General features: G+C 40.0%; 1 protein-coding gene across 2 annotated transcripts in view; it reads right to left on the reverse strand.

The window, feature by feature from the left end:
• Positions 1–22,751, reverse strand: part of ATG3 (autophagy related 3) — a 41,117-nt gene that overhangs the window by 10,344 nt on the left and 8,022 nt on the right. The window contains exons 3-10 of one of the 2 annotated variants that reach the window (XM_090056321.1): positions 19,663–19,712; positions 14,434–14,504; positions 10,340–10,447; positions 7,056–7,096; positions 4,382–4,463; positions 3,759–3,793; positions 3,318–3,473; positions 2,426–2,553 (exon numbers count right to left, since the gene is read on the reverse strand). In XM_090056321.1, the coding sequence (XP_089912447.1) occupies positions 2,426–2,553; positions 3,318–3,473; positions 3,759–3,793; positions 4,382–4,463; positions 7,056–7,096; positions 10,340–10,447; positions 14,434–14,504; positions 19,663–19,712 (671 nt within the window). Of the gene's footprint in view, positions 1–2,425; positions 2,554–3,317; positions 3,474–3,758; positions 3,794–4,381; positions 4,464–7,055; positions 7,104–10,337; positions 10,448–14,433; positions 14,505–19,662; positions 19,713–22,751 lie in introns of both variants that reach the window. The other variant, XM_090056330.1, reaches the window with a different exon arrangement.

The following is a 22,751-nucleotide window of genomic DNA, read 5'->3' on the forward strand; positions in this document are numbered from 1 at the left end:
TCCCTCCCCTTGCCCCCAGCAGTACTCTTTTTGCCAGGGGGTTTACCATCTTGGAACCAGAACCAGAAAACCCCCCCACAAATTATATTCTTAAAAAAAAAAAAAAAATCAAACATCTATTATAACTTATGTTACTTTGATTTCAAAAAAATATTTTTGTCCTGATTTACATGCATTTGTGCAGTGTACCTAAAGGTGATTTCATGATAGCTTAAAATTAAGTCTTATTTTAGTATATTGTGTGGGGGAGGAGGGATGTGGGGGCATGGGTGGGTGGGTACAGGGTTTGTGGGGGACTGTGGATGTGTGTGTATGAGTATGTGTATATATGGGGAAGGGTGTGCATAGGTATGTATGGGGTAAAGGAGCATATGGGTGTGTGTGGTCTCACTCTTGAATCATTCACCAACCTGTACAACCATCAGCCCTCTTGGCTTTAGCCCGCTTCCTCTAGCCCAGCTTCTCACAGTCTCGGCTTCTCTTCTCTGATCACGTCCAGCTCAACCTGCTCTACTCTCAGCCTCAGCCCACCCACACCTTCTTCATGAGGTACAAGGGCTGGCCTTTCTAAGCTGTAATACTGGTCCTGGCCCCAGGGCTCCTGCCCACCGCTGCTTCCCCCCTCATCATAAGTCATGATCTAGGAAAGTGTCTGCTTTTCTGTGCATGCAGAGTTAAAGCACATGAGACCATAAAAGGGTTAAGAATGGAGCAAGGCAGGCAAGACTATGATACAGATAAGGAAGCTTGAGCACATACCTTCAGAACAGGTCAGGACAAACATGGCTGAGCCATCAAGAGGTTGGGCAAAGAGAGGATCTCTCACAGGATGTATTCTTACAGTGGGGTACTCTTTCCATGGCTAAGCTTAGGATCAAAGCATGCTGAAACCTGATGCAGTCAGTACGCTAAGCTATTTCCTCCTACCAGAAATAATTTGAAGGTATAACAACCTACATATATAGAGTGACGTGCTATTCAGCTTTGCTTTAAATGCTTTGTACATGGCACTTTTGGAGAATAAAAAGCAAGCTTTGTTTGAAAGATGCTGACCCTGGACTGCTGCAAATGTACATTATCAAGGATTTATGCAGAGTCCATATCCTAGTTAGTCATGGGAAAGTATTCATGGATGACACCCAGGGGTTGTAATCTTAGTTTCAGAGTAAGCAAATTACAGACTCCTGCCCAAAGGCATCAGGCCAGACCCCAGGCAAGTGTACTCTGAGACCCCATAAATAGACAGGTGCATAGCTAGGTCATAATCACGATAAGCTGTATCTTCTTGTCCTTCAGCTGAAAAATGTAAAAATTGAAAAAAAACTGAAAAAACCCACAATATAAGATTTCAAAACCCAATTCTACTGGTACACAGATGTTAACCTGTGCAAATAGTTTACTGTGACAATTAAACAGAAACCTTAAAAGTATCTAAGAGCAGACAGCTCTGAAGACGCATCTACATGGGCAAGATTGCTAAATAAGCTAGGGCCCTTGGTTTGTCTGCCCCTTTGGAAGTGCATGGACTAAGCTGCACAAAAGCATTCTTCATGTGGAGTTAAAGTATCCACAAAGAGAATTAGTGCTGACTCAGTATTCTGTTTTAACCTATCTAACAGAACTGGCGACAATAAATTGATTTTGTAGCACCATCTCAGCAACAGTACCTGAAAAAATAAATCAGTTTATTTATAAGTTGTAAGCACTTATCTGCCACTTTCTGGAATTTATGTGGAAGTGCAAGAAAACAGAAAAGTGCTGGATACTTGTATCAGCTGAATAGTGATATGTAGTTAGAGCTGTTAGTCTGAAATAGAAGGCAGGACAGATTTGCACCTTATACACTTAACTGAAGTAGATCTCTCTTCCCCCCCCACCACACACACTCTCCCATAAACTTCCATGAGCTGAAGTTTACTTCTTCAGCATCTAATGCAATAAACAGTCAAGACCTTTAAAAAAAACTCAATGTTTTCCATTTGTATAAAGTTAGTCTCCTGAAAGATCATTCTAAACTGAAATAAAGATAGTTCTGATCTCTTGTAGCAAACAGAAGCAGTAGGATTTAAATGTCTGAGGATTAAGAAAAGTCACTCACAAAGAATTCACTTTTGAGCAGCTATTTGAGAATTTTCAAAACAGAGCAACAAGCCATGACTAATCCTAATAAAGAAATTCTGGTATTGTGTAGAGATGTCTATTCAAGGAATTGCTCACTCTATTCTACCACATCTCTACCTCTCAAAAAGAATGAACACCCCACAATCACAACTGGATAAGGTAAAGTGTCAAGGACAGGAGTATTTATGATTGCTTGATACAGCACCTACCCAACACCAAATCACTGGCAAAGCCAAAACAATGACATTCATAGACTTTTCAAAGGTTGGTTTAGTCAAGAAATAAAAAAAGTCTGAAGGTATACCTGCATGGATGAACTGAACACATGGGAGGTGGAGGAAGGTGAGGATGATTTTCAATTGTTACTGTTTTCTTGGCATGATCTTGACTAATATCTTCATACATGTGCTCTACTGTTAAAGGCTGTCGTTGCTACAAGTGAAGGGAAATATAAGTTTAGTAAGAAGTGTCCAATGCAGGATCACATCTTTTGCTCAGCAAGTTTGACAACATTTTATACTTAGACAATGTCTCCTATCCTAAAGGATCCTATAACTTACAACATTCACTGAGGCAGAGTAGCAAGCAATGGGGGAAAGAAGAGACCTCTGATGAGAAAGAAAAAACTTTAAGAAAAACTGCTAGGGGAGCTTTAAAATTTACAGAACAGATGCACAACATTGTGTTTTGCATATCATAAACTGAAAGAACTAAGGACTGATTCAATATATCTGGATGTCAAACCTGTGGTTCCTCAGTCTAGTTATTCACAGAATAAGGCTTATAGCATCCTTAAAGTAAGATTCTACAATCTTTTGTAATAGAATGAAAGCGTTTTCTTATTCAATGAACCTTCTTCCCATGTAATTTCAGTCCTTATACCTGCTTACATCACCCACACCACAAATAGAGATTTTTGCTTCCATTGACCCTGAAGAGACAAAAAACTCAAGGTGATGTATTCCTTACTTTCCTGTGCACCATCAGAACGGACTGGTAATTAAAAAAGTAGAACCTTGCTTCTTTCTTCACACAAGCCCAGTAAGTGTTGACTACAACCCTGAATGCCTATTATTTCCTCACAGCTTCCATTACATACAAATACATATACATTTAGTCAAGTGGAAACAAGCTGGCCTTGCTATGCTATGTGGCAAGTATGAAAGTTCACACAAGTGGTACAAGTATGGGTATACCTCATCATATCCAAATAACCAGAGTCTTGGCGTTTGGTAATATTTGTCATAAGTGATGTAGAGGTCATAAGTTCTGGTCTGTAAAATAGCATCTTCCCCTCCAACGTCAGCTTTAGTTTTGCTAGCTTCAACTATTGTTCTTGTATCAAGTGTTGCCTATTATTCAAGATTTAAGACAAAATAGCATTATGAACAATTACATTCTTAAGCAGCATAGTCTTCCTTAATTCCCCTTTGCACCAACCCTAAAAAGGGATCCAAAGACTGCAAAAGTTCAAACTAATGTTGCACCCAGGTCATAGGAAGGAGCTGCACTTTTAGTTTTTCTTGGGTAAGCCAATGTGGTTTTTTTTTGGTCTCTGACAACATCATTTCCACTGAGCTTATGCTAAGACTTGGTAAAAGGAATGTTGCAGAGGAGGTACAGAACAGTTCACTTACATCATCTGCTTCCAGCAACCCACTCTCTTCATATTCTGCAAAAAAAAAAAAAAAACAGAACAAAACTGACTTTGTGCCTAGCTTGTCACTGGAACCTTGATCCCCCTGTGCACATGCATACACTTCTTTTAAAACCTGCACGTATGCAATATATATATTTTTATCCAGGCAGGCTTTTTAACCTTCCAACAAACTACATCTAGACTCCATTTTATTATTATAAGACTGTATACTAGAACAACTTGGTAGGTTATCCTTATAGAAAGCATTAGAATATCAGTACTTCTCACTGGGTGGCTTTAAAGAAGCATAACTGTGTGTACACAGCAATCACTGGGAAGCCATGTTAGACTTCCCAGGTTTTGTTCTCTTGAATTTGGTTGTGTTGCCAACCAACATATTTCAATTACTCATGAAAAAAAAACAAACAGGATTAATTCTAGTAGAATAGGTGGAGTCACACAAGTGTAAATCCAGCATAAAAAGAGAATTAAATCCAGTGAGGGCTTGGACCTTTTAGAAAGCCTCTTAGGGAAGGAAGCTGCACTGCTTTCCTACTACATGCTACAGCGATTGACATGAATGAAACAACATGCATCCTATCCAGCTTAAAAAGGAAATACCTTCCATGTCAGCTGCTTCCCCTTCATCTTCCTCCTCCTCATCTTCACAAGGTGCTGACGGACCTGGCAATTTTATACTGTCCTTTGAAATTAAATTGAAAGTAAGTGACAACTGTTTTAGGAATACCTGTGCTTAAAAAATGTCCCATGCAGCTTTCCTGCTGTGTGCAAAAATCTAATTTGTAGTGACCATGTTTATGAAGCCAAGCAGCATGCATAAATCATTTCAATAAAAATACCTACTAGCAAGTAGAAAACTGGTATTGTACTTCAGCATTTTAGTTTAAAAATGCAGTTTAAAATTTTTGGAAGACAAAAAATCCACTACAAGTTATTAGTGACATAGACTTATTTATCTTGCTTCTAAAGCAAGTAGTTCAACCTACAAAGTCAATAGATGACTTCTGTAGCTGTTCAGGTTGTAAGATATCATTTGCAGTCAAGATTAAATACTTGGGTTTAGGTATGGCACCAACAGGTTTATGTCAACTATGCAACAATTCTCTATTTGTTTTAAAACTATGCAAGATTCCCAAGTCGTCCAAAACCAACTTTGATCCACGATCTCTCACAGAGGAAGTTTTAGATACTACAGCAGGTCAAACTGAAAAATGGATACACCATGTGCTCTTTGTCCAATATTCTTTTCTTTCCATACAGAACAATTTTTTTATGTTAAAAGGCCCTGCATCAAATTGCCAAGTGCATAAACAGTATGGCTTGCTTGCCTACATAGCTGATGTACTCCAAGTGTTTTTGAGTACAGGCAGTCCTCAACTTACAACATTTCCAGTTACAATGTTTCGCACTTACAACTTTTATGAATTGAAAACCCGTTTCAACTTTATGATGTCAGTTTTGACTTACATCGATCAAGCATTGTGACACCATGCCAGCGAACAAGTTCGCTGTGTTGCTCATCTCCCTGGAGAACATCTGTCCAAACTTCCTCCTTTCTTTAAGAAAACAGACAAGACTCCAGAAGAACCTGCAGCCAAGACTCCTGAGAAGACTCCAGCCAAGAACCCTTCAAAAAGTCTAACCAAGAGCCCTTCAAAAAGTCCAGCAAAGTCACCTCAAATCAATGATTGCTATTTACAATATAAATACATTAATGTAGCTATATTACTCATCTCTAACTGAGCGAGCACAAAATTCTGGGATATTTTTGGTGAAAATAGGGTATTGGGCCTTGGTTCAGAAACCAATCCCCCATTTATAACATTGTTTCTTATGAGAAAATTGGTTCCTAGTTACAACGTTTCAACTTAAGACACGGTTTTCAGGAACCAATTGTGTCACAAGTCTGAGGACTGCCTGTACAGCATATAAGTATGGGAAACCCTACATATTAACAAAACCTATCCTAATGCAATTTCACATGAATTCTAGGACTTGTGTTAGATCAAATCAAAACACTGGTCCATCAAGCTAAATACCCTGAGGCTAACAAGGTTCATTGAATCAATACTCCAGATGAAGGGAAAAAAATATTCAACTGGATACATACATCCGTGTTTTTGATCGAGTGAAGAAAGGAATTCAGCATACCAGTGAATCTTTTCCCCTACTCCCCCCACCAAGTTTTTTTTGCCAGACAAATGCATTTCTGGAACAATTCCATGTTGAATATAGCAAAAATGCTTTTGTACAACTGTCGGGAAAACTACTTAATACATCTTACATAGCCATATTGCTTACATGTGGCACATACTAGGCCTCTTCCTTAATTTGTTAAACAGTTCTTGCCTACCATACTCTGGCTTTGGAGACCTTCCCCTGCAGTTCAGAAGAACACCTCTCTGGTTCTAGTAGTGATGCATTTAAAAAAAAGCAAACAACAAAAAACAAACAACCCCCCCCAAGGTCTTAAGTTCCACACGCATCTTTCACACAGTGCTCTTCAAACCTGCATATCACAGTTAAAGCAGAGAGAGCATTTCCATTTGCAAGTGTTTTCCCCCATATGCTTGGTATCTTCAAGGTTGGAGTTTTTCAGATTTGGTCCCTGCTCTATGGTGATAATTTTGGAAAAAACAGGAAGAAGCTACTCAATCAAATATAGTGGTAGAGTTGGTGATTTAATTTCTTACGTTGGTGATTTTTATACGCTAGTATCTAAGAAATGTGGAGAGAAGTCTAACATAGAAGTAAACCTAGGTAAGATACATCAGTGGTCCCAATCACAGCATACTTCTACCACCCTAAAGATACCAGGGTTTAAAAACCAAACCAAACCAAACTAAAAAAAACCTAAGACAAACAATACAAAAAGCCACAAAACACTACTTATATACATGTACACTAGTGACCACAAACTGAGTTATTATTCATTAACATAAGGTCCCCCAATATTCTGATGACTTTACAGATCCACGCACTGTAAACTGGAGTGGAATTTCATTTTTAGCTTATACATGCAAGGGGAACATATGAACAGAATGAATTAAAAATAACCTTGCCTCATTTAGTGGGCATGTGTATATGCTTATACTGATATTACAATACCCTATTATGAAATTCACAGTACAGTCATTCCTTCATGCGTCTTCTTGATGTGCATAGCTTTGCTGACAACATTAGCTCTCTTTACTGTTTATGAACCCTGAATCAGGCTTCTATTGTCCATCAAACTTTCTCCTCCGTATGCCAAAATTCATAAGCAGACAAATACCTTGCTGTCCAACGTGATCTCCTGAACTGTTTCTGTCACTCCTGCAACACATGTTAAATTAACACAAGCATCATTATAACCCAGAAATCAAGAACATACTTGTTTCTTTACTGATGATAAAAGGACCTACTTAATTCACAGCCAGACAAGGCAATTTTTGCGGCTTAGTCACAGAACAAAAAGCCAATTTTGCAGGCCTTTCCCTTGCCACTAACTGGCATCTGTGAATTCGCAAATTAAGCAGATCCCAATGATAAACAAAGGGATCACAAAACGGCATTCAGTCCTTTCAATTACATTTTGAAGAGTGATCTGAGGAACTGGAAAGATGCCTGTTATTATTCAGCACTGAAGTTGACTGAAATGAAAACACTTTTCTGAAGACCTTGTGCAATCCAATAATGTCATAAAGAGACAAAACAAGTTGACACAGGAATCTTGCAAGATAATTGGTGCGTGTGCTTTAAGTACATTTTTTTCAGATTGAGCAGTGCAGGGCAAACTAAAGACACAAATAGCTCTTACTGGTACTAATGGTGGCACTGAACTGTTACAAAAGATTCATGTCCATCAGTAGTATCAAGCATGTCAAACTGAAGTGCCTGGTAAGTGTAATATGAATCTCTAGCAGAGTACCTGATGCTTTCTGCCATTAGACATTGCTCAGTGCACTGAATAGTCCTTCAATACACCTCATCAGGACCTGTATCCCCTCTAGTTTTACCGATGATCTTACAAGGCCCTTTGTTCCATTTTGATACAATACCCAGTCCCATTAATCAACTGAGGGGAAGATCATCTTAGATGGCTTCACTACTAAAATCCTGGATATTCTGCTGGGCAACAGATTGGATTAGCCAATACAGCCTAGCCATTTAGGGATAAACAGCTACTAGCAGATAAACACTACCAGCCAGTTAAAATGATCTGTTTGCTAGCAAAGTCATTCTTGCTTACTATCCTTCCTGCCATGCTAAAGGGACTCAGCATCATGACATCCTAAAACTGACTCCAGGATACTTTGGCTCTCTCATATGGAGACTAGTTTTACTATAATTCGAGATCGAGAGTTAACTAGTCAAGGGGTGAAAAATATGCCACTGAAGTTCTACTACTCTGCCAGGAAAGAATATACAGAAGAGTCTCTTCCTAGAAGACTAATATTTTAAAGTTCATCGCATGGCCATAAGGCAAGGACATCTGCTGCATAATGTCCTAATTCAGTTAATGAACACCCACCACTTCTGCAAGAGCTGGGGGTCGGGGGGGTAGGAAGGGACAGACAGACAGACTAGAAGGTTCAGCTGTAGGATCGCTAGTAAAAAGTTTTTATTCTGTTGTTCCACATCACTTAATTGCTTTTGCCAAATTTTGTCCCATCATACTGGTCAGTATTAAAGTTTCGGCTGCAGTCAAGAGCGGGCACTGTGACTTGGAGGTAAACTGTAAGATGTTCAAGATCTTGATGAACAGGAAGGAACACAGACCTAGCCAGATTTTTGTAATACTGCAAAGTTGCCTTTTTTCCAATGGATGCCAAATGGAACAACATACACGAACACTGGCAACCATGGAACAGAACACTATTAAAAAGTTGAGTCACAAAATGAAGGTGTTTTAACAGTAGTTTAAATGTTTGGAAGGACAGGGCTGTATCTGGAAGTTCTATCCTTAGTTAACTTCTCTTGGAATATGAACAGACAGTCTTCTAATGCTCTGCTAAAATTAAGGTGCCAGCTCCAAGAAGGGAAGGAGAGAGAAGCATGAGACAGACTGAGGAGGTTTGTAAAGTGGTTTAGGCAAAATAGTTTTTAGTCCTCACATTCTTCCCACCCACAATGGGAGGCAGAAGCATCTACTTGCCAGAGGTTGCTATCACAATGACTAAGATTGACTGATGTCAAGAATGATCTCTAGAGACTTTGTTTGCTTGCTAGAAACAAGGAATCCTTTGTGCTCAGTTTTCTATATTTGACAGTATTTTCCTTTATCACCTAAATAAACCTTTCTACTAGAAGACATCTGTCATCCTGAGGATGAGTCAATCCTGTGGCCGTTCAACAGCTCACATAAGATGTGAAAATATAGTAAAACAAAAGCTGTTTTCCCATTGATTAATTGAGCTGAAGTTAAACTGTTGTAGAGCTTACTCAAACTCGTTAACAAGGAAGATTAATCAGTATATCACTCTTCAAGCAAAACAAACAAAAATGGTGTTTTCACTTCTCAGTATTTCCTTACTTAAATGTTTAATCTGTTGCACACACAAAAGCTTCCCTACCAAATACAATAGCTACTGCATCTCTAATATGTAATAAGGTGTAGATGGGGCCTAAAACATTTATGGCATAATTAATGTGTTAATATCACAGCATAAACAGCAAGGGTGCTATATATGCACCCAAATTTAAGGCACTGTAAAATGGCAAATGAGCCACAAGATGTTCCATGAATAATGTAGAATATTTTATGGCTGTGAGCAAGGGAAGAACCAAAGGGCTTTCCTGTCAAGTCCTGCACCTGGCAGTTCTGGCCAAGCTGCTGGACACAGCAGATCAGAGGCTCCCAGCAAGTGAGCTGAAGGACTTCCCTGTTGGGGACTTTGAGCCCCATGCCCAGCAGCTCCAAAGCTCCTGAGCATCATCATCCCTGGCTAGGCAGCCCCAGGTCCATTTTGAGACCCCGGGTTGTTCAGAGACTGTGGTTGACAACTCAGGGCTGTCTGGAGACTGGGGCCACCTTGGCGCCAGCCCAGACTGCTGCGGGTCTGGAACTGGACTCAGATCTGTCTGGGCCAAGATAATCAGCTGTGATGAGGGGATGGGCATGGGCCTGTGGCTCTCAACTTGCCAGTGCAAGGGAAGTCTAGGCTCACAATCCCAAACTCCCCCTGCACTGATAAGTAGTGATGGGGCAACTGGGATCTGATCCCTGATTTAAAAAAAGTTGCACATCCTGCCATGTACACAGACATGGCAGGAAGCACAACTGTTGTGATCTGGGATCAGATTCCATTGCACCAGTCAAGAGCTTTGCAAAAATTAAGTGAGAAAACTTCCAACAAATCATCAACTCACTTCCCACCCACCCCCACCCACACAGAGATTAAACCAGAAGCAAAACTTGCACATTAGATGAAGGGTATGTAGATGGCAATATAACATGAATTATCTGTACTAGCGATTATGCAAATACTCGATGTGCATTTCTATGAAGACCTTAGAAATCCAAGATTGAAGGTCTTTTAGATTAAAAGTAGCAAATCTTTAGAAGAGCTTAAATACCTGCATTGTGAAATGTGTCTACCCATCCCCCATCACCATCATCTTCTTCTATAATTGCTTCCTGTTCATCTGAGTATTCCATCTGTTTACAACGTTTGTAGCATGGCACTGCAAAGATCAAACAATACAGTAGGCACAGTTATTTAGATGAGACATGAAAGAAATTACCTGTTTTCTGCCATTAGGCAAGCTTCCTCACAGCTCTTATTTAATCTATCTTGTATATGGATCCATTCTTTTAGTTAGAAATATTTCTGAAGAAAGATATTTACATTTTAGAAATTCAGTACATTTGGATTCACATCTTCAAGAATTTAGAGCTCTTGAAGGCAAAATGCATCTTGGAAACTAAGTAAGAACAAAAACATCATAGACAGTGGCCACACAAACTTTTCATCTTCTGATGCCCATCATAGGGCCTTGACTTTGACTCGTAGAAAACCACTTGCCAATTTACCATACTTATTTGAATCTAAGGTAACACTGAATTTAAGATCCCCCACACCAATAATTAGATGCCATACATGGAAATTTTGAAAATTATAACAAATCTACATTTTCCATATATGGCATCCAATTATTGGGGAGGGGGGGTCATCTGCAATTCATGCCAACCCCCCCACCATCACTGCAGGGGAGGGAGGCAGAGTAGAGAGGTCAAACAACTTGCCCCCTTCCTCCCCCCACCCAGCCTCTGCTCCCAGCTCTTCCCCCATCCTTCACACTAGCTCTTGCTTCACACTAGCAGGCTCCATACTCATTTTAGCCTGGGTCACAGAGCACCGCCCAACACAGCCCTAGTCACAGCCATGTAGGCTGTGTGGCACTGCTGCTGGGCTGGGCTGGGCTAGGGCTGAGCTCTGTACCCTAGGCTGCGGCATGGACAGAGCCTTCCAGCACACAGCAAGGGTAAGGGGGAAAAGAGAGGCAGGCATGGGAGCAGAAGCTGTGTGTCAGGGAAGGAAATGAAAAAGGGGCGGGCAGACAGCAGCTGCAGCCCCATTCCCAGGTAGAGGGTAGAGCCCAAGCTGTAGCAGCCACCTACGCCGCCACCACCACCCTCATAAGGCGTTCTGACAAGTGTGCACACACAGTTTGTGGCACCTCAAAGCAGTATGAGGTACTGCAAACTACACGTAGCACACATGTACCTGTTCGCCAAAGTGCTAATTAGGAGATCCTGATGGAAAAAAAAAAAAAAAAAAAGGCTGCTGGAAAAAAGCGGCATGGCACATGCCGCAGCAGCAGCAGCATGGACCACCACAAAAGAAGCCTGACTGGCCAGAGCCATACTGTGAGTGTCCAGAGCAGCAAACATGCCACTGCTATTTGTTCAGAGGGAAACGCAGACCACTGCATGCGTGCACTTCTTGGGACATACCCATAGTGATTTTAAGACAAGGGATTTTTTACCCCCACATTAAATGGGGGAAAACACCTCATGTTAGAGTCACGGAATACCATATTTCATAGACACTGTAGTTTTTACTTCATGTACATCTTGGCTGTTTTTGATCAGCAATTTGAGGTGATTTGTTGTCAGAATCAAATGTGCAATTTTTACTGGTAGTGTTAGAAGATAAGAATATGCCAGCTGGGAAAGTTTAAAGACTGTAACTAGAATTAACCTGTTACTTAAGATTATCTTTACTGTCACATGCATATGAACCCATTCAGGTACATACTAACTTGAAGTTTTGTGGCTATATATTTGAACCAAACAAGTGTTAGTCAAATCTGCCTTAAAGCAGACATTTCCTTAGCATAAATAGAAAGACTGTGTCTAGAAGAGCTATCAGAATCATGCAAGTCTTTCAGTCATCATTCTGAAGGCTTCCCTGATAACTCATTATTAATGCTCCATGGTGCTAAGTCAGAGGTGTGCTAATATGTTATTTGCCCAAATGATACAAAGCAAGAAATCTTGGGATTTTTCTCTTTTGGACAGAAGGGGCAAAGCAGTCCCACACAGGTGCCACATGTAGAACTTTTTCAGCCAAAACCATCATCATTACCAGTACAAAAAAAGTGACAGGCAGCACTTTTTGTGACAGCTAGGGAGAATGCAACTTAATTACCATAATTTCTCATATATAGAAAACACGCCCCTAAGTATAAAACACACCCCATTTTTGGAAGGCCCCAAGAAAGGGGACAGGGGGAGGAGAAATCTTATTACAGAGGATGGGTAAATGCCAGAGGTCTGGGGTCTCAGAGGCTGGGAGCTAGATCTGGCATGCTGCACAGCCAGGCCCAATCCAGCACACATAATGCACAACCCTATTTTCTCCAGGTGGTTGGGGGCAGGGGTAAGCAGAGGGGGAAGGTGTGGATTATATTTTATAAAACAGTATATCCATTGTAAGACACAGGGCACTTTAAGTCTCTAAACTGGGACAGTTAATTTGCAGCTAGGCATGCACCGCTAAAGATTTTTTTGGCGGATACTGATGGCCGATTGTTAACTACTTGTATTAGCTGATAGGGATCTGATAGCCTATATGTAGCCCAGCAGCTTGGAGAGCAGCAGCTGGCTGGTAAATCTGGGAGGAGGATAGATCGAGGCCTCCATGGTAAAGGAGGGAATGGGGTTCGGGTTGGGGCAGGCACTGCCCAGACAGGGTGGGGCAGGGCAGGGTGCGGGATGGAGCTGTGGGTTTGGGGTAGGCAAGGTAAGCACTGGGAGAGGGCAATGGGGAATTCTGAGGTGGCTGTAGCCCACCCCGTAGCCCTCCCCCTTCCAGCGCTGCTGCCACCCATCCCGATCGCACCTGCCTCAAGCACGGCCTCAACCTAGCCCCCACACCAGGAAGTCTGGCACAGCCCCGGACCCCAAGCCCACACCAGGCAGCCCACCCTTGCCCCACGCACAAATCTGGGGAGGCACATGCGCCCCATGCCTTCCTCAGGTGTACATGCAGTGGCAGAGAACTGACCCACCCCCCCACACCCTCTGCATGACACCTGCGGCTCCATCCCATACCCTGCCCCGCCCTGGCTGAGCAGCGCCTACCCCTGCCCCAGCTCCATTCCCTCCCTTACCATGGGGGCCTTGATCTGTCCCACCACACCCCTCACCCCAACACTTACTGGCCAGACACTGTTCTCCAAGCCGCCAGGCTTCATTCCTGACCATGTGCATGCTACAGCTGTGCACATGCATGTGGCATTTATCAGTGGCTATACCAGCCAAAAAAAAGCTGATTGCCAATAATGTCAATTTTTCTTTTATTTGAGCCAATCCCATAATATGGACTGATATATTGGTACACCTCTAGTTGAAGCATGTAATGCAACTCTGTAGGACAATAATCCCATTAGTCTATTCTTCAGCAATTACAGAGTTTGTCAGCAAGTCAAGAGGGACTTCACCAGCATTTTTGCTGTTGCAAGTTCATTGATGTACTTCTTTTTGTGAAAGAAAAATTTCTTCAGAGTTTTGCTAGAAGTGCAAGCTTTCTTGTTCACCACAATGAATGACGCAGACAGCACAACTCTTCAACCCTTTAATTGTATGCCCATCAATGGAGGTCTCATTGCATTTCATGACAGCACATAGCTGCTTCACTTGTATGGAAAGTCAGATTACATGGGACTAAAGGTATCGTCATCATACAATGCACTTTGGGAAGTCTTTACACAAGATCCCAAATGCATTCCATACTGGTAAGGGTGCAGGAAGACTATTTAAAATTGAACTTATGGTCTTTGCCCCTGCTAACAAGAATGGATATGCAATGGGAGGGTGGTGCCAAGAAAGCAAAAAGGTTATTTAGTATGTCTCTGGATTTGAAAAGTTTATTTTTAACAAGGCACGCTGCAAAGCTAACACCAAATTTCTGTGTCACTCAATACCCAATTCTAAGACATACTGTGAGAAAAAAAAAAAAAAGATTCTGAACAACAAGAATCAAAAACTGCCTTTCATGTCACAATAAAATTAAAATGCAGAAGACAGAAGGGAGGTTTGTTTCCCCATCAAAGGGATGATCAGTGTAAGATTTGATAGTGCAGGCATGTTCCAATTAGTTTTCTGCAATCACTGCTTTTCTCAACGAATAAGAGCTTTATTGTATTTAAACATTAGGTCTTACCATTTTTCGTCATCAAAAACTGTTTGTCTGCTGGCAGATAAGCCTTGACCTTTAGCTCTTCTCCTGAAGCCCTTTAAAGAAGCATACCACAAAAGATTTGAGATCATTATTTGAAGACAAGAGAACCTTTCTATTAACAGTTTGTGTGATTATGAAACAAGTGTACCACCTTCCTGCTTCCATTTAAGGTTAGTAACTATAACATAACCCAGATTTTTTTTGCAGGATTAGGTTCCTTGCTTCCTTATGAAAATGTGGGTGTGAGAAATAGGCAGGGGTAAATGCTGCCAGACAATAGCCAGGGACTGCTTAGGTGCTCTAGCAGTTTGCTATGGCTTTTACTTCAACGGGTACCACTTCTCCAATCAGTTGCACAAAACCTGGCCTGCATTCTGGCTGACAGGAGAACAGGAGCCCTTTTCAGTAAGTAGCAGCAAGCAGCTGAGTGTCTCTTTCAAAATTCAGCAACCCAGTGGGAACTAAAAAGGTTGCAAACCATGACTATACAAAATATTCCAGGCTCTACTGTACTACAGGTTTACTATCCAAATTACAGACTTGCCAGAAAAACTCAGCTTAGCTTTTCAGCCTGGCAAAGTACCAAACTAACCAGCAACATGTCCCCAAACCTGGGTAGGAAAAGATTGGGAAAGAAAAGAATATCTAAGGGTGGTCAATAGTCTCCAGAGCCTTTTAGGACCCTGGCCGAGGCAATTCTCTCTGCTTGGAAAGCCATCATCTATTGACAAGCTATTATAACATTCTAGGTGCTGTTTCATTATTGGGGGTTTTTTACTATGCAAGACTCCATTAAAGTGTAATTAGTACATTTGTGTACTTCCTTATTGCATTCTAGAAAAATAAAAATACCCTTCTGAAAGCAAGTATGGCATTTACACAAAGACTGACCCATACTTTAGCATTTTCTACATTAAGTCAACTGAATCTGGACCCAGGTGAACAAACTTAAGTGACCTGAATATTTTTTTCTTTAAAACAGACATATTAAAGAGTGGCTACAACTTCATAAGTAGTCTACTGGGGTTTCTCCAGTAACTTTAACTCAGGGGTGGGTAAAATGGTGGATCCAACTTGTGGCCCGATTCCATTTCTCAGCAATCCCTTCCCACGTCGCTCTGGTTCATATCCATGAAGACCCCAGGAGTGGTGGGGCTGTGACAGCGTGGGCCCTCCATGGAGACCAACCCAAGCAGCGCTGGCAAGGGGCACAGCTGGGCAAGGAGCTGCTTTGGGGCTGGGATCTTGCAGCAGTGACAGCATGGGCTTGAGCTGGGACAGCCATGATCCACTGCCTGCATCCCCTGGGCAACAGATCACAGCTCTAGCCCTGCTCCAGCTTGCACTGTCACGACTGTAAGATCCCAGCCCCGAGCAGCTCCCTGCCCAGCCATGCACCCTGCCAGCACTGCTGGGGCCAGTCTCTTTGGAGACCCTGGCATCAGAGATGTGGGTTTTCCAGAAAAATTTTGAATTGGAAAATTTTCCAAAGCCCTAGAGTACAATCTGATGCAGCATGTTTATTTGACTTACTTTTAGTAAATGAAACTAAAAAAGTACCCCCATGTTAATTTCATGACCCAACAGCCACAAGTATTTGAACTGAAATATTTGATTAGAAAACAAAATTAAATACAGCACACTGAATGTGGTTTATTCAAATTATAGTATATTAATGTTACATTCAAACAAATTCAAAGTTTTATGTGGAAATTATTTTATTGAAGTACTTGTAAAAAACTCAAGACACTACACAATAGCACGTACTTCCTTTACAGTGTTTAAATTTAAGAAAAAAAATGAAGGCACTGAAAAACGTTGACACACTAATTTTAACACGCAAAGAACTGTGCATGATCTGCTGTGGTTGTCCACTCATCTACTTCAACAGAGTTCAACTTTCTTCCACTGAGGTCACTGCAGCACCTCCAGTTTCACTGTCACTATCTGTAGAATCACTTGCACCGCTTATTAGTTCCATTTCAGAATCAGATTGAGACAAACCTGATTCAGAACTACTCAAACCACAGTCTCTTTCTTTAAAGGATAGTTTTACTAATGAGGCTATGGGCAGGGGCAACTTATCACACTGCATCTTCTTCACTAATTGTGCTTCTGACTGATTCTTCAGGAACAAGATTTTGAGAAATAGAAATAAGCTTAACAGTGCTCGATTGAGCTGAAAGCCTTCCAGTTCTGTTCACAAGACGCTGCCATTGGTGGAATGCTTAGGATCCTCAGAGCAATCCTGGACAACAGTTGGGTGTTACACTGTCCCTTCCACCATGTGAGAGGAGACTATACTCTGCTGCCCACCAAATGTCTTTGCTTCAAAGTTTTCTCCTTTTTGCGCAGTACTCAGCAATGTCTGTCATTGCGGCTATTTCGTCGATGCTGGGGACACTCTTAGCTACTTCCATAAATGTACTGATAGCAGTAGATAATTCATCTTCTGATAAGTGTTGTCCTCTGTGTTAAAGATTTGCTGCCAGATGAACTGGAGGAGAGCAAAATGCAGATCTCTTAGTAAACATTTGTTTTACTACTCCTTTCTTTTTGGAAAGAGGTAAAAAAGGCAAAAGCTCAACTGGATTTTCAATCAGCTGTCTGAATCTCTCTGGAATACTTAAAAGGCTTGGTGCATGCATCTCCTTCAAGTTTCTTGATAGCCACTGAAACTGGTAGAAGCGAACTGAATGCTCCTTGAACTCAAACCCAGAACATACCCTGGATAATTTGGGATACCGTGTCATCTACTGAAGTACACAGCAAGCAGTTCTTTGCGCACAGCAAACTACGTAAACACTCTGTACCTGAGCCCCATCTAGTTTCTCCTGGCAATAAAAGTGCACTTTCCTTCCCTTACTTCTCTTTCTGTAATTTCTTCAAAATCTGATAAGCAACATGATGATTGTTGACTACCTTCACAACTGCTGTGAAGTTTGCCAATATTGTTTTCATTGTATTCACACTCACCATGTCCTTTGCCAGAAGATTCAACCCATGAGCAAGACAGCCAAATACTATTAAATGAGGATGCTTTGCCTTTAATATTTGCCATGCAGCTTTCATGTTACTCACATTATCAGGGACCTGCACTTTCAATCTCATCACTCAGTAATTTGGTTATGTATTCACCTATATGACAAGACTATTTGGTAGCAAGTGCTTTCAGGAATATTGGTTCAGGTGTTGCTAACATAACATTCAATAAAGGATTTCCTTGTATATATCAGTCCATCCATCTGACATCAGTCAGCAATTCTGCTTGACCAATCTTTTGAATAACCATTGTTTGAACTCTCTCATATTCTCTAAGAGAGAGTGTGATAAGCAATAACGTGACGGTAACTTATATGACAGGAGAATTAGTTTGTAATCTTCCTTTCAGTATTGATTTTCAGTTACGGAAAGAGGTGTATCACTTGCAAAAATAGCTTAAGCTAGTGTCTCATCTGCTTTTTCTTGATCTTCTTTTGACATTTTGTCCACAAAGCCTGATAAAAGACTTGACTGTCTTGAACAGCTACTCATGATGGATCACGTATCTGGTGACAATCATCTGGAAAGTGAGAATCCTGCTTCTTCCCCCATACCTGGCAGGTCAACATTTTAATTTTCCATTTTTTGCAAATTTGCTATTTCACTTGAGCTACCAAGTTCCTGCAACAAAAAGAGGAAAAGATATTTATTTTAGCCTATTCTAGTTTGGCCCCATCCATCAGAAAAAGGAAAAGTGGCAGGGAGCTTGCTTCCCTACTTCCTGCAGGAAGAACACTCAGCTACTCTGGGACTGCAGAGTCAAAGAGAAGTATAGTCTGACCTCTGCCATCAGCCAGAGGACCAAGCTCACTCTCCTCAGTTTAAATAGCTAACTATACATACATACATAGTTACTTACACACACGTATACGTATGTATATACATGTGTACGTGTACACCCCCCACAAAAGGCTTAACTATACATACATACACGCACACACACACCACTTTGGGTGCTTAGTGCAAGCAGAAAAGCAGGATACAAATATTTAAAAAAAACCAAATAAATAATAGTCCAAAGTTGCATTAACAACTTTTAAAACAATATAGATGCTAGTCTATACTCTGTGCTGTTTAACAAATTAATTTGTTTACTTACATAGGATTCCTGAAGTTGACGTCTCAGAGGAGGTTGTTCCACCACTTTGCTGTATTAGCTTTCTGTATATGGCTTGTACTCTTTCAGGACAATTTCTACACGTTATTACATGTTTCTTCATTCTTGTTATGTTGTTACCATACTCCTGCCTGCAATATTGACGTCTACCAACTTTCTTCCTTCAATGGCTTGAATTTCACCAGAATGATGCCACACACTAGGTTTTTTTTCTGATTAGGCACTATTATTATTACTTCAAACCAAAAGCACTAAAAAACTAAACAGATCTTATTCAAATACTTCTAACTTCCCCAACTCAAGACAAGAAATGAGACACTGCTCTGTGTGTTTGATGAACTGAAAGTGAAACAAAAATTTAAATCAGTTTTAGTTTTGCTGTCACCTGCAGTCTGAGATGAAATAAGAATTTTAGCTTTGGTTTTGATTTGACCTGCCCAGCCAATTAAGTGAATTCATAACTTGATTTTTGGTTTGGATTATTATGCAAGTATATTTACCCTCCTGTTTACAAATCAATAAAACATATGTACATGATCATACACTTCCTAGGGATAATCACCTGAAAAACATTAATTACAACTTTGAAACTGCCAAGCTTGCCTAATATTGTATTGGCATCTAGTCATTATTACTAATGAATTTTATGAAACAATGAATTTTTAGAAATGGAAAGTTTCCCACTGAAAAATAAGACACCAGAAAATGTCCCACATCTCTGCCTGGCACTGTGCTGTCAACATCCCTGCAGCTCTTGGGGTCTCCATAGAGACTGGCCTAAACAACGCAGGCAGGGGCTGCAAGGAAATGGAGTCTGCCATGGGTCTGATCCAGCCTAAGGACAGCACTTTGCCCACCCCTGCTTTAACTCCCGTCACAGAACATTTTAGTTGGGCATGATCTCAGTATTTCCCTTTCTTCATAATCAGTATAGCCAAGAGAGGTTCATGGGTGACCAATGCTATTTAAATAGCAATTTAAACAGTGATTTAAATATGGCCAAAACACTTACCTTGGTGCTACATTTCTGTAGCTCATTCACTTTTACTTACCATTGCCAAGTTGGACAGTGGTGAACTAAATGGTCTCCAGCTGCCACAAACTGCAGGAAAAGAAAGAGAGGAGGAAATGTAGTATATAGAACAAGACTCTTAAATTTGAGCAGATAACTTTTCAGTTGTACGAAAGCCACATTTCTTGGATATAATAAGCATGTACAAACAATGCTAATTCATACCAGCTAAATGTTTTTCTTTATATTACATAACCTCAATTTCACACACCATGCAGTAACAAGTCATAATGGCAAGGACAGACGGCATTAACTTCAGAACATTCTCCTTTCTACCTCCCTTATTGGAACCTCATGGAAACCAGCATGCAAGTCAAGCAGCCCAGACTGAACATATCTGCTTACTGTTTACCATGATGAAAAACTAGTTTTGTTCTCTATAGGCACGTGCCAAAGATTTACAAAAATGCTTTTTAAAAAGCTACCTGTTAGATGAGGAGATAACTTGGTAAGTCAACATTTAATTGTTGTAAAAGCAGCTTTTTTGGAAATTACAAAAATAACCTGAAGAACATACTGTATTTGAAAGCTTGTCTAAGTCTATCCTAACCATGTAGTTGGTTCAATTAAAAAAAAAAAAAAATTCTCCTGCAGCTATTAAAACCTCACTTTAGAGCAAGAAAAACCCAAGTGAAAAGTGACTAATTGACTCCATTTAGTTGACAGAAAAAACACAGAAGTGAATAAACAGTGATAAGTATTAGTTAATATTTATATTACAGATGTGCTCATTAGGATCAGGGACCCAGAAGTGTCAGGTCAACACGTGAAGTTTTCCCACACATGAACACACACGTTCCCCTTTCTCAAGAGGTAGGTTTTTAAAATACTTAAAGAAATTTCTTTACCTAAATGACTTTTAGCACAGAATTACATTTAGAGAGTCCCTTGGATATTAAAAAAAAAAGCAATGACATAGGTTGAGAGTGTATATTAATTCATTCTGATCCAGTCCCTTTTTGCTTGCTTTATTACCTTATTCTGTACATAATATGAAAAAATAACATTAAGAAACAGTACACTTCACTTGTTCTTTAATCACAAGTAATTTTTCAAGTGCTGTACATGTCTGTCATTCCACCACTTCCCCATTTTAAAGTACTAGTAACGTATTACTCTGTTGAAAAACATCGTACTACAGCTCCCTGCAGTACTGTGTATAGATTTGTTAGCCATTTTTACACACATCTTCCAAAACAATGTATATCAGCAGAAAGTACTGTAACATTTGTTCAAATACAGTTCTTGAAAAGTAATTTCTTTTTTTAATAGGTACCTTTCTCCAGACATTTCCTAGGAACTGAAGTAGAACTTCAAAAGGGAACACCAGTAAGATAATTTAGCAAGATTTACAGTCAGTCATTTTGTTAGGCAAGAGAACTATGACTAATGCAGGAAATTCATAGAATATTTCAGAATCCTATATTTATTTTAAACCACTAGAATAGACTGTTTGTAGTAACCATGGTAAAGAACACAGTCAAGATTTTTTTTTTATTGAGCCAACACTGTAAACTTCTAATGAAATAAGTTACAACATCTTTCAATTCGATTTTCAGAACTTTTAGCATTTTGTGCAGTTTGGACAACTCTATGCTCTAGTGCTACATGTGTATTTGAGCTCAGAATACTGCAGAATAATGTTAAAACAGAACATCTTCTAAGCGTTTGGAGATTAGTTTTGTGAAATGTGTATGTATGTAAAAGATAAATCTGGTAGCCTCCTCTTGCAGTATTACTAGCAAGAATTCAAAAGAACATTAATGAAAACCAATACATGCAATATTAAACCAAATATCTAGACCTACCAGAAGCCAGAGAGGACAGGAGGTGATGTGGATTAACTGACAAAAAAAAGTCAGTAATCCCTAGAGATTTTACAATTTTATAGTTCTACTCTCAAGCACGAGACCAGCACCAAATTCATTAAACAAAGTCAGTTTTAAAGAGAATAAAATTGGAACAACAAAACTACAAGTCTAGAACTGAGATGCATCAGCAAAGTTGCACAAAGGTCATGTTTTGCTTACAAGCAGACATCTGGCATTAGGCACTGCTCAGTTACTTGTGTGCATTACATTTAACTGATGCACTCAAAATTCCAAAGAATACATCAGCATTGTTAAAGAGATGGCTTTCTCCTAAGAGAATTCATTTTTAGAGATGATTCCAAGATAAATGTTTCAGTCCCTACAACTATTAGAAATAATAAAGGAAGATTTTCTAAGACATAAATATAAGTGGCAGTAAGTCAACTTATTTTGGTGTAGTGATTAACAGTCTTATGTTAACCAATGCTTTCAGGGCTCCTTTTTATTCCTATTAATGAAACAGACTATTAATGTGGTCTACTTTCATTCAGAAAAGATGCACTGTTAACAGGTCTTTCTTGGCTTCTTAGACTCATAGAGTTTTTTGTTTTGTTTTGTCAGTGCAGTATTTTTTGGGGTCTCCCCCAAAACAAACAAACAAACAACCTCCCCTCTAAAACAGAGACAGAAACATGTACCGCCCCCATCATTCCCCCCCCATAAGAAAAACAGTTCATCCCTGAAGCTGATGAAAGAAGTGAATTCAATATACTTGGCAATATGCTGGAACTATTTCTCACAACATGAAACTGCTTAATAATGGTAATTAGAACACTCATGGGTAATTCTGAACATTTTATTTGACCATTGAATTTAAAAAGAGATCCAAATAAGAACAAGAGACCTAAACAATACACCTGTTGGAGAAAGAAAAAACCAGCCACAAAACATGCAAGCTACAACAAAAAGCCTTAATAAAAAATCTCTGGAAAGCAAGTTTCTTAGACATCCAAGGAGAACTTAACATGAGCAAATGAGCTCTCAAACTCTTGTGAATTGTTAATCCAATTTCAGGACAGCCTTCCTACTGTGGTTAACTCTCAGAGGTATTCTGCGGTCCAGGAAAGGTTCAAAGAGCCAGTCCTACTAAAATTAAATACTCACAAGGAAAAAGTGAAGATAAAGTGAATAACAAAATTCAGATGAGATGTGCTTTACACACACCATTTGGTCATTTATATAAAAGCAAAAGATTAAC

This window comes from Crocodylus siamensis, chromosome 1 (assembly GCF_052110815.1).
Source record: "Crocodylus siamensis isolate JL-2025a chromosome 1, ASM5211081v1, whole genome shotgun sequence".
NCBI classification, from domain to species: Eukaryota; Metazoa; Chordata; order Crocodylia; family Crocodylidae; genus Crocodylus; species Crocodylus siamensis.